This window comes from Dama dama, chromosome 20 (assembly GCF_033118175.1).
Source record: "Dama dama isolate Ldn47 chromosome 20, ASM3311817v1, whole genome shotgun sequence".
In the NCBI taxonomy this organism is placed as follows: domain Eukaryota; kingdom Metazoa; phylum Chordata; class Mammalia; order Artiodactyla; family Cervidae; genus Dama; species Dama dama.
The window spans coordinates 94805988-94818510 of NC_083700.1; the positions used below are offsets into that span (position 1 = coordinate 94805988).

The window sequence follows — 12523 nt, forward strand, 5'->3', positions numbered from 1 at the left end:
CATGTCCAGCTCTTTGAGACCCCCATAGACTGTAGCCCACCAGGCTCTTCTGTCCATGGGATTCTCCAGGCAAGAATACTGGAGTGGGTTGCCATTCCCTTCTCCAGCTGATCTTCCCAACCCTGGGATTGAACCCGTGTCTCTTCAGCTCAAAACAGGGGTATGCTTTAATGAATATTTGAGATTCAGATCTTGAAGGCAGTTCTTTATTTTTTCATACAAAAACTTCTAAATTCAGTCTACATTTTTATTCTGGTCAAAAATTTTTCTCAACTGTATTGACAAAATTAAACAGGGAATATTGATTTATGTTTATTTCTGATATCACATTATATAATCTAGAAATGAGTAAACATTTTTTTTATTTCTTACACTTTCTTTTGTAGTGTTTTTTGTACTCACTACTGGCAATAACATTTTCTGTGATATTAATATAGTATATACTCTTATTCATTGATCTATCAGACTGGACAAAAGTAAGCAACATCCATCTATATAGTATTTAAGAAAAAGATATATATATATGATAACAAGGAAAAGTTGAAAATAAAAGTACAAATACATATCATCCAAGCACTAACTATTATAGCTATATGAAAAGTAAACCAAAAAATGTCAGGGGAAAAAGCATTAATAGAAATAAATGGAGTTACTTCATAATGGTAAAGTGCCCAATTCACCTGGAAGTTATAATAATTCTAAATATATGTTCACATTTTCTGTGATTTTTAAACTTGTTCTAATATTTATTGCTTACATTATTTACTTATTCATCTGGCTGTGTGGGGTCTTAGTTGCGGCACACAATCTTTGTTGGCATCATGCTGGATCTTGCCTCCCGCAGACTCTCTAGTTGTGATGTGTGGGCTCCAGCGTGCCCAGGGCTTCACTAGTTGTGGCATGTAGGCTCTCGAGGTGTAGCACACAGGCTCCAGAGCACGCGGGCTTCAGTGGCTGCAGGATGCGGACTCGCGAGTTGTGGTGCTTGAGCTCTGGAGCCCGCTGGTTCAGTAGCTGCAGTATGTGGGCTCAGGCTCCACAGGCTGTGGGTTCTTAGTTCCCTGACCAGGGATCGAACCTGCATCCCCTGCCCTGCAAAGTGGATTCTTAATCACTGGACCGTCAGGGAAGTCCCTACTTTTTTTTAACTGAATGCTGTCTTCCCAATTAATTTCATGCCATCACCAAATTTTTAAAATCATTTTTCTTCATAATCTTTATTTTACAAATTTCTTACATAAAATGAATGAATACCATATTAATACTAATCCTTATAACAGTCTATTTGTGCTTGCTAGTTCAGTTCTATTTCTGTTCCTATTTGACTGCAGAATAAGGGTATTATTCAATAGTTGAAAAACTGAATTATATAAAATTAATATATGTAAGAGCATCGCTACTGTGAATGATATTGTTTACAAAAAAGCTCTCTCTTTAGAATTCTTTTTCTTCTGCCTTTGACTGGGTATGTCAGGAGTAAAGAAAAGGCTGCCTGGAGGAAGAGGAGCCATATGTTTTGATTACAACTACTTTGCTTTTGTTTTCACTTCTCGTGGCTTGTTACTGCATTTTGGCATATGAGTAATAAAACTAAGTCACTTCTTTGGGAGGTCATAGGTATGTCTAAATGCTTACATCTACATAGTTTTCCCAAATACTTATTTTTCAGAGCGTAGGTATAATCTTTTTGGAGTCCACATAACAGTATGTGAACTATCCCTTGCTGCACACTTTGTTATGTATCCTGACACAGTATCCATTCCTAATCATTCACTGATGCAAGAAACATCTACTGTGTGCTGGTCTTTGATAAGCAGTTTAAGTGATACTGTAATAGAAAAAAAAGCTATGCTAGTTTTATTTAACAGAATAATAAATTCTCACTTAGCTTTTTGTTTCTCTCCCCAAGAAATTCAGCATTTAATTCAGTCTCTCGCATTGAGAGAGGGGGATCACAATTACCAAAGAAACATGGATGTCATTTTAATTATAAAATAAATTAATGGAAATCTTTGAATTTTTCAGGATGAGCGAGACCCAGAGAAAGAAGAGGAACTGGAACTGAAAAGAGGTCTTTTATATAGAGACTCTGCCTATGACAGCGACCCAGAGTATAGGTATGTGCTTGACTAATGCAGTGTACAGAGATCTTCTCATAGTTAGTATCAAAATAACCATGTTTTTAATCTGCAGGATTTGTGGCAAATTTATATATTTATTTATTTACTTATTTATATTTTATTTTAGCTATATAAAATCCTAGTAAAATATTTTAATGTTTGCATTACTGAAAATTTTCAGTGAAAACAGATATGGTCAGTTAATGGTGTTCCCTTTCTTTCTACTTAAGATTTACAGTGTATTTGGCTGCCTTGCAAATCCACATAGTCCTAATTTATTTCAGGATGTATCAACTCTCATCCAGACAACAAGTTTCATAATTATTGTCCATAAGTAAGCTAAATTACTTTAATTTATTATAATTTAAAAATTATTTTTCAGTAGTATAGGAGAAATTCAGCTCTTCTAGCCTAAAATTTCAGAAATGTTATAGTACTAATAAAATTTTTGCAAAATTATACTAACAGATCTCATGAAGACTTTTGAAAACTCTGTGTTAATTGCCATTAAGTGTGGTGTTAAAAACTGAATGTGTAAATTGTGAGTTAATATAACTGAAATTTCTCTGAGTCTGTATGACTGATTGATGCTCTACCACTGATTACTATGTCTTCCACCTTCCTGAGTTTTCTGAGCAAGTGTAAGGAAAAAAGTTCCAGAGAATGGAGTATGTTTTATTGCTAACCAGGGATATGGACTGAAATCTCTGATCTTTACCGTGGTAGGCTCGTGTAAGCATTTCATGAACATGTGAGGACTTTTCCTTGTGTTCATTACACAGACTATAAATGTGAACTCCTGTCCAAAGTTACTGCTTCCCAATCTTAGAGGAATACACTACTTTCCTTCCCTCTCGTATAGGAAAGTAGTGTAGTAGTGTATTTTAAGTGAGTTTGAAGAAAAAGCAATCCAAACAGGAAAAGGAAGGTTCAAGAAAGTACATACCTTGGGAAGAATTTTTACCTTTTATTATTGTTACTTACACTTCTATCCCCTAAATTATTGTCATATGGATTATCATTCCAATTTTGTGTTCTATATCCACACAGTTAATTCTAATTTGCGTAAGAAGTGAGTAGGGTTGATAGAGGGTTGATAAAGGGTCTGATTTTCAAAATTTTATATGCATGACATGCTTCTAAAAATATAGATTTCTACTTTCTACTTCCATAGATTCTGATTCCTTATATATAGGAGTGAGACCTAGAAATCAGCATTTTTAAGCGAACTTTTACTTCTGATAGTTTGGGATTTGAGAGCTGGATTGGGGAAAGAATTTACTACCATCAAGATAGTCCTTCTCAACTTTCTTACTGCCTGTCTTTCAGGAAATTTTAGACATTTGCTATTGCACTGTTACCAGTTACCAGGGTCCTGAGATGCTCTTTCTCTTTTTAATACCTTCTATATATATTTCAAATTTCCTCAGTTTTCAGGATGTTGAAAATTCTCTACATTGTTGTATAATTCTAGCATCACTATCCATTTCTAGCATCACTATCCAGTTTGAGAATTGGTCCTAACTAAAGATCAGGCAAGGGGTGACACTTCATGATGGGAGTTGGCCACAGAAATAGAGAAGAGTATAAAAATAATTTTAATTTCATGTTTAGAACATGAGATGACCATTTATAACTATTTCCCTGAATTTTTAGCTATTGTTGTCCTTTTATGGAACTAGCTATTGATAGAAACTGTTCTCTATTTACTTGTGCATATTTTGCAGGTTACTAACAGTAGGAGTATGCTCAACATAAATGTTATAATTATGAAATTGTTTATAACACAATCTCAAAGTGACTATTTTAAACTTTGACTATGTATTTTTGAATAACACAGATTGACTGTAGTTTTAATCTCCTACCTAATGCTTACTATCCAGTTAACTTGATGAATTTACCAAGGTGTAACACATAGCCAAAAAGCTGTCTTTGGTACTAGTAAATGGAAAAAAAAAAAAATCAAAATAATATACAGACTTAAAGTCCCTTGAACAAGAATAAACTTTCAGTTTTAAGTGAGAAAAATGTTGCTTAATTCTAATTTGAATTCTTTGGATTTTGTGTTACCTGGTATATTATGATGTTTCAGATAATTTGTGCCTTGGTTCTGTTATAGTATGATATAGAGAATATCCAATGCCATCTTGTTTGTCTAGTGAATGTCTGTCCATTCTTTAGGACTAAGTTGAAGTTATTCCATCTTCTGAGATACCTTTTATGACCTCAGCAGTTCAGTTCAGTCACTCAGTCGTGTCCAACTCTCTGTGACCCCATGAACCACAACACACTAGGCCTCCCGGTCCATCACCAACTCCCGGAGTTTACCCAAACTCATGTCCATTGAGTCGGTGATGCCATCTAACCATTTCATCCTCTGTCGTCCCCTTCTCCTCCCGCTTTCAATCTTTCCCAGCATCAGGGTCTTTTCAAATGAGTCAGCTCTTTGCATCAGGTGGCCAAAGTATTGGAGTTTCAGCTTCAACATCAGTCCTTCCAATGAACACCCAGGACCGATTTCCTTTAGGATGGACTGGTTGGATCTCCTTAGACTGTCGTTTTTTCCTTTATCCTACCATTTCCTCTCACATATATATTTTCAATTGGCAGTATTTATCTCATAATGATTGTTTCATTCTGTGTCTGTCTTGCCTCCTCGTGTTAAGCATAAGGCACTGATGTTTTGCCTACCTTTGTTTTTGACTGCGTATCAAGGTCTCTAATGTGTACTAGGAGCTCAATTTTTAAAAAAAAATTAAGATATTAAAATTAGGCCCTTTAGTAATAATGATCAATTTCATTTGTTGAAGCTTTAAGGCATTACTTAAGTAAACACATTTTATGGTTGTGATATTTAATAACATCTCTAAATGAGGAATCAACAGTGGAATTAATGATGATGAAAGCTATCAGATCTTATTGTCAGTGGCTCATTTCTACATATCCAAGAAAGGGAAGTAAGTGACCTGTAAGTAACCAGTCTTCAGTAAATTCATTTGAATAAACTTCTATTAATGTTTGCTATATAGTTTATGTGAATAGTAAAAGAAGTTAAACAACATCCAGTTTTTCCCTAAATTTTCACATTTCTGTAGAAAAGCCAATAATTTACTGTAGTTCCTAGACCAGTAGTATCATAAATACCCTGGTATTTGTTAGAAATCCAAATTCTTGGACCCCACCTCAGACATACTCAGTTAGTTATTTTGGGTGTGAGGCTCAATAATCTGAGTAGTAATAAGCCCTCCAGATGACTCTGATGTGTGTTAAAGTTTGAGAACTACTGCTGTAATTTATCAAGAAATCTTGATATCTTTTTTTTTTTCCAAAAAATTCCAAGATATTTCTGATATGCATATGGATTTTAAAAAGTGATTACAGGTTTTTCTATTAAATGGTAGTTTTGGTGATATAGAATTCTATAATTTTTTTGTTGACCAATCATGATACGGTAGTATTAAGTGGGTAATAGTTACATAATCACAATAGTAAAAGATGTTTATCAGTTTTCACAATCAATAGCCAGACAAAAAATAAAAGATAATTACAATTGCAAGTCATAATGGGAACATGATTAACCTAACAATATAAAATAATTGCATACAATTTGGGGGTCAAGTAGAGTGATGTAAGTGGAAATGCATACATGGACATGTTTTCATCTGCTCAGCCAATCTGTGTCTTTTGGTTGGTTCATTTAATTCATTTACATTTAAGGTAATTAAATCTTACCTTAAGGTAATCCTATTACCATTTTCTTAATTGTTTGGGGTTTATTTTCTTTAGATAGGGCTTTTCCTTCTCTTGTTTTCTGCTGAGAGTTCCTTTAGCATTTGTTGTAAAGCTGGTTTGGTGGTGCAATTCTCTTAACTTTTGCTTGTCTGTAAAACTTTTGATTTCTCCATCAAATCTGAAGGAGAGTCTTGCTGAGTAGAGTATTCTTGGTTGTACATTCTTCCCTTTCATCACTTTAAATATGTCATGCTGTTCCTTTCTGTCTTATAAAGTTTCTGTTGAGAAATCAGCCTGATGGGAGTTACCTTGTATGTTTTTTGTTGTTTTTCCCTTGTCGCTTTAATATTTTATCTCTGTCTTTATTTTTTGTCGGTTTGATTATTATGTGTCTCGGTGTATTCTTCCTTTGGTTTATCTTGCCTGGGACTCTGTGTGCTTCCAAGACTTGGTTGATTATTTCCTTTTCCATGTTAGGGAAGTTTTCAGCTATTATCTCTTCAAATATTTTCTCAGGTCCTTTCTCTCTGTTGTCCTCCTGGAAACCCTTTAATGTGAATGTTCATGTGTCAGTGTTGTTCCAGAGGTCTTTTAGGCTGTCTTCATTTCTTTTCACCCTTTTTTCTATATTCTGTTCTGTGGCAGTGGTTTCCACCATTCTGTACCCCAGGTCATTTATCTGTGCTTCTGTCTCAGTTATTCTGCTGTGGATTCCTTCTAGTGTACTATTCATCTCTGTTTGTTTTTTAGTTTGTAGGTCTTTGGTAGACATTTCTTGCAATCTTTGCCTCCATTCTTTTTCCAAGATCCTGAATCATATTCACTATCATTATTCTGAGTTCTTTATCTGGAAGGTTTCCTATCTCCACTTCATTTGTTTTTCTGGGATTTTTATCTTGTCCCTTCATCTGGAATGTAACTTTCTGCTTTTTCATACTAATTAACTTTCTGTAACATGGTTTTGTTTTACTCCCTGTGGGATTGTGGTTCTTCTTGCTTCTTCTGTCTGCCCTCTGATGGAAGAGGCTAAGAGGCTTGTGTAAGCTTCTTGATGAGAGGGACTGTGTTGGGAAAAATTGGGTCTTGCTCTGGTGGGCAGGGCCTTGCTCAGTAAAGCTTTGATTCAATTATCTGCTGATGGGAAGGGTTTGCTCCCCCTGGTAGCTTTTTGGCCTGAGGTGACCCATCCCTGGGAGTTAAGGGGGACCTCCAAAACGGGACTTTCCCAGACAGCTGCTACCAGTCTACCCATCCCTGTGGTGGGCCCCTACTGACCCACACCTCCATAGCAGACCCTCCAACACTAGCAGGTAGTTTTGGTTCAGTTTCCTGTAGAATCACTGCTCCTTTCTTCTGAGTCTTGGTGCACACAAGGTTTTGTTTGTGCCCTCCAAGACTGGAGTCTGTTTCCCCCAGCCCTGTGGAAGTCTTATAATCAGACCCCTCTGGTCTTCAAGGTCAGACTCCCTGCGGATTCCCGGTCCCTTTGTCGGGTGGCCAGACTGGGAAGCCTGACGTGGGGTTCCAAACATTCACAACAGTGGGAGAACTTCCTTGGTACTATTGGTCTCCAGTTTGTGAGCCCCCCGCCCAGCGGGTATGGAATTTGATTTTATTGTGGTTGTGCCTCTCCTGCTATCTCAGTGCAGCCTCTTCTTTGCCTTTGGACATGGGGTATCTTTTTTGGTAGGCTTCAGGGTCCTCCTGTGGATAGTTGTTCAATAGCTAGTTGTGATTTTGGTGCTTTTGCAGGGGGAGTTGAGTGCATGTCTTTCTATTTTGGCATCTTGAACCAGAAGTCTCTTGATGACTTTAAAGATATTTTATGACATTTTATTTTCTGTTGTGTCTTTAAAGATGCAAAATGCTTTGATGATTTTATTACCTCATATTAAAGCCTCTCCCTATCATCTATCCTGACCTCCAAGATTTTGAATACTTTCCTTCCTACCTTCCTTATTTCCATCTATCCATACATCCATACATACATACATCCAGTATATTTAGTTCAGTCACTCATTTGTATCTGACTCTTTGTGACCGCATGGACTGCAGCATGCCAGGCTTCCCTGTCCATCACCAACTCCTGGAGCTTGCTTAAATTCATGTCCATTGAGTCAGTGATGCCATCCAACCATCTCATCCTCTGTCAAGCCTTTCTCCTGTCTTCAATCTTGCCCAGCATCAGGGTCTTTTCCAATGAGTCTATTCTTCACAACAGATGTCAAAGTATTGTAGTTTCAGCTTCAGCATCAGTCTTTTCAGTGAATATTCAGGACAGATTTCCTTTAGAATTGACTGGTTTGATCTCCTTGCAGTCCAAGGGACTCTCAAGAGTCTTCTCCAACACCACAGTTTAAAAGCATCAAAACTGTAGCTCTCAGCTTTTTTTATGGTCCAGCTCTCACGTCCACACATAACTATTGGAAAAACTGTAACTTTGATTAGTTGAATCTTTGTCAGTAAAGTAATGTCTCTGCTTTTTAATATGCTATTTAGGTTGGTTATAGCTTTTCTTCCAAGGAGCAAGCATCTTTTAGTTTCATGGCAGTGGTCACCATCTGCAGTGACTTTGGAGTCCAAGAAAATAAAGTCTCTCACTGCTTCCATTGTTTCCCCATCTATTTGCCATGAAGTGATGGGACCGGATGCCATGATCTTAGTTTTCTGAATGTTGAGTTTTCAGCCAGCTTTTTCACTCTCCTCTTTCACTTTTGCAGAACAGTTCCTGTTCGCTTTCTGCCATAAGGGTGGTGTCATCTGCATATCTGAGGTTATTGATATTTCTTCAGGCAATTTTGATTCCAACTTGTGCTTCATCCAGCCCGGCATTTCACGTGATGTACTCTGCATAGAAGTTAAATAAGCAGGGTGGCAATATACAGCCTTGACGTACTCCTTTCCCAATTTGTAACCAGTCCACTGCTCCATGTCCAGTTCTAACTATTGCTTCTTGACATGCGTACAGATTTCTCAGGAGGCAGGTAAGATAGTCTGGTATTCCCATCTCTTGAAGAATTTTCCACACTTTGTTGTGATCTACACAGTCAAAGGCTTTGGCTTAGTCAGTAAAGCAGAAGTAGATGTTTTTCTGGAACTCTCTTGCTTTTTTGATGATCCAGTGGATATTAGCAATTTGATCTCTGGTTCCTCTGCCTTTCCTAAATCTAGCTTGAACATCCGGAAGTTTTTGATTCACGTACTACTGAAGCCTCGCTTGGAGAATTTTGAGCTTTACTTTGCTAGTGTGTGAGATGAATGTAGTTGTGCAATAGTTTGAGCATTCTTTGGCATTGCCTTTGTTTGGGATTGGAATGAAAACCTACCTTTTCCAGTCCTTTGGCCACTGCTGAGTTTTCCAAAATTGCTGACCTATTGAGTGCAACACTTTAACAGCATCATCTTTTGAAATAGCTCAATTGGATTTCCATTACCTCCACTAGCTTTGTTCATAGGCCCACTTGACTTAGTATTCCAGGATGTCTGGCTCTAGGTGAGTGTTCATACCATAGTGATTGTCTGGGTTGTGAAGATCTTTTTTTTTTATAGTACTTTGGTGTATTCTTCCCACCTCTTCTTGATATATTCTGCTTCTGTTAGGTCCATACCATTTCTGCCTTTTATTATGCCCATCTTTGCATGAAATGTTCCCTTCATATTTCTAATTTTCTTGAAGAGATCTCTGTCTTTCCCCTTCTATTGTTTTCCTCTATTTCTCTGCATTGATCACTGAGGAAAGCTATCTTACCTCTCCTTGCTGTTCTTTGGAACTCTGCATTCAAATGGGAGTATCTTTCCTTTTCTCCTTTGCTTTTCGCTTCCCTTCTTTTCTCAGCTATTTGTTAGGCCTCCTCAGAAAACCATTTTGCCTTTTTGCATTTCTTTTTCTTGGGGATGGTCTTGATCACTGCCTCCTGTATGGTGTGACAAACCTCCATCCATAGTTCTTCAGGCACTGTATCAAATCTAATCCCTTGAATCTATTTGTCACTTCCACTGTATAGTCATAAGGGATTTGGTTTAGGTCATACCTGAATTGACCTAGTGGTTTTCCCTACTTTCTTCAATTTAAGTCTGAATTTAAAGAGTTCGTGATCTGAGTCACGGTCAGCTCCCAATCTTGTTTTTTGCTGACTGCATAGAGCTTCTCCATCTTTGGCTGCAAAGAATATAATCAGTCTGACCTCAGTATTGACCATCTGGTGATGTCCATGTGTACAGTTGTCTCTTGTGTTTTTAGAAAAGGTGTTTGCTATGACCAGTGCATTCTCTTGCAAAACTCTGTTAGCCTTTGCCCTGCTTCATTTAGTACTCTAAGACCAAATTTGCCTGTTACTCCAGGTATCTCTTGACTTCCTACTTTTGCATCCCTTCATCCATCATCCATCCCTCCAATGTCTATAGAGCATATATCACATCCTCAATACTATTCGCCATGTTTTGTCAAAGTTTGACTTGGTAGGAACCTTTATTAAGTATTGTAAGAAGGAATTCATCTCTTATATTATATCTTTAATTATATTGAATCTTCAATGACAAACTTTAAGTAGAGAATATGTATCATCATCTTTTAAAGTCACTTTCAACTCTGGTTGAGTACAAGTGGCAAATGGCCATTTTTTATTCTCATCACCTTCCAATTATTTATTAGAATTAATATCATTTGTATGCCATATATCTTACCCTCTGACCTTTTTTTCATGTATATCACTTTATAGATATGTTATCTCAATACTGTGTGTAAAGTAGTATGTACTTGGTCTTCGTTTCATACTGATACAGAAAACACTGTCAGGGTTTCAAGTGAGTTCCTCCTTTTCTGAGTATAAAACCTAGTCATGCCGTTTGTATCCTAATACATGTTAAGCTGCCTAAGGCCTTTCTCTTCTCTAAATAAATGCTAGGCTTTAAAAATTTATAATTTATATCTTAACAACATTTAAATTTTGAAAGTGCTTAGTTCACAGATATTATCCTAGTCTCTGTTCCCTTTTTTTCTCTTTATAGCATTGTCATAATTAAATAGAGAGCTCCCTATTGAAGTAGCAAGAGAAAATTGATAAAAAAATATCTCTATGCTGCTTTTAATAAAATAGCAATTTTATCCTGCTTTGAAGATAACCATTTTATGTTACATAGCACTGATGCCATGTTTTGTAATAGGAACTTTAAGTGCTTTGAATGAATGAATTCTGGAGATACTCTTGGTAAAATACAGAAGTGTGGTCTCTAAAAGCCTATTACTATAATAAGATGTTTTAGTGTCACTTACCTATTTTAAGCTTATTAATGTTCTCAGCAAGGGAAAATTAGAATTGACTCAATATGTTCGCAATCTATTAGTTAGATAGCCAGTGCTTCCATGTCTAGAAGTAAATGTTGCTTTTAAGATTCTGCTGTTCTTTGTTTGCACCTATCCAGGGACTATATTAGGACCTGTTTTGCAAACATCTCTATTTTACAATTCAGACTTACAGGATGAGCCAATTCCCAATTCTTTCCAGAGAACCACAGTACTGTCTACTAAAATGAAAGTTTTACAATTTTAAAAAGAAATAATTCCCTGTCAAAATCTGCAAGATTTTTAAAGCAATAGGTTGTCTATTTTGGCACTTCAGCTCTTTTTTCACAGAAACTTTTCAGGTTCACAGTTACTTCTAAAAAGGTTACTGGACTTTATTCATTGTAAGCCATTGAGATGGCATTGATATTTTAAAGCAGCTTTGTGAATGAAAAAAAAGCATTGTCTAATAATACCAAAGCAGTAGCAAATCTATGCCTGATGGCATTAAATACAGTAATTTATGATAGAGATTAGGAATTTGATTTACAATATCAGAAAAACCTACACAATGATTTTCAAAATAAATGTCCCTACTATTGCTTACTTTTCTGAGATTTGGGTAGTGGCTTAATAGAAATTCAAATTTGTGTTGAGTAGGTTTATTGTGGTAGAACTAAACTGGCAAAATACAGAGTTCAGAAAAGGACATTATTATGCAGTAAAGTTGATGACTATGGACAACAGGGAGATAGAGTACAGATCTGTGCTTTGTGAATATTAATTAGTGTATGACTTGATGTAAAACAAAACACAGCAACAAATAAAGCAAATACAATCAAATGAACAAAAGACAACATATGGGGACTCCTAAAGTATTATGAGGGCTTTGCAATGTGGAGAATTCTGAAAGAGATGGGAATACCAGACCATCTTACCTGCCTCCTGAGAAATCTGTATGCAGGTCAGGAAGCAGCATTTAGAACTGGACATGGAACAATGGTTCCAAATTGGGAAAGGAGTATATCAAGGCTGTATATTGTCACCCTGCTTGTTTAACTTCTATGCAGAGTACACCATGTGAAATGCCGGGCTGGATGAAGCACAAGATGGAATCAAGATTGCCTGGAAAAATATCAGTAACCTCAGATATGCAGATAACATCACCCTTATGGCAGAAAGTGAACAGGATCTAAAGAGCCTCTTGATGAAAGTGAAAGAGGAGAGTGAAAAAGCTGGCTGAAAACTCAACATTCAGAAAACTAAGATCATGGCGTCCGGTCCCATCACTTCATGGCAAATAGATGGGGAAACAATGGAAGCAGTGAGAGACTTTATTTTCTTGGACTCCAAAATCACTGCAGATGGTGACCACTGCCATGAAATTAAA

The 12523-nt window shown here is 36.6% G+C and overlaps 1 protein-coding gene across 10 annotated transcripts in view; it reads left to right on the forward strand.

Moving 5' to 3' along the window:
- Positions 1-12523, forward strand: part of SPATA6 (spermatogenesis associated 6) — a 169811-nt gene that overhangs the window by 138414 nt on the left and 18874 nt on the right. For 9 of the 10 annotated variants that reach the window (XM_061121954.1, XM_061121957.1, XM_061121958.1 and 6 more), the window contains one exon: positions 2026-2117. In XM_061121954.1, the coding sequence (XP_060977937.1) occupies positions 2026-2117 (92 nt within the window). Of the gene's footprint in view, positions 1-2025; positions 2118-12203; positions 12338-12523 lie in introns of those variants that run through there. The other variant, XM_061121961.1, reaches the window with a different exon arrangement.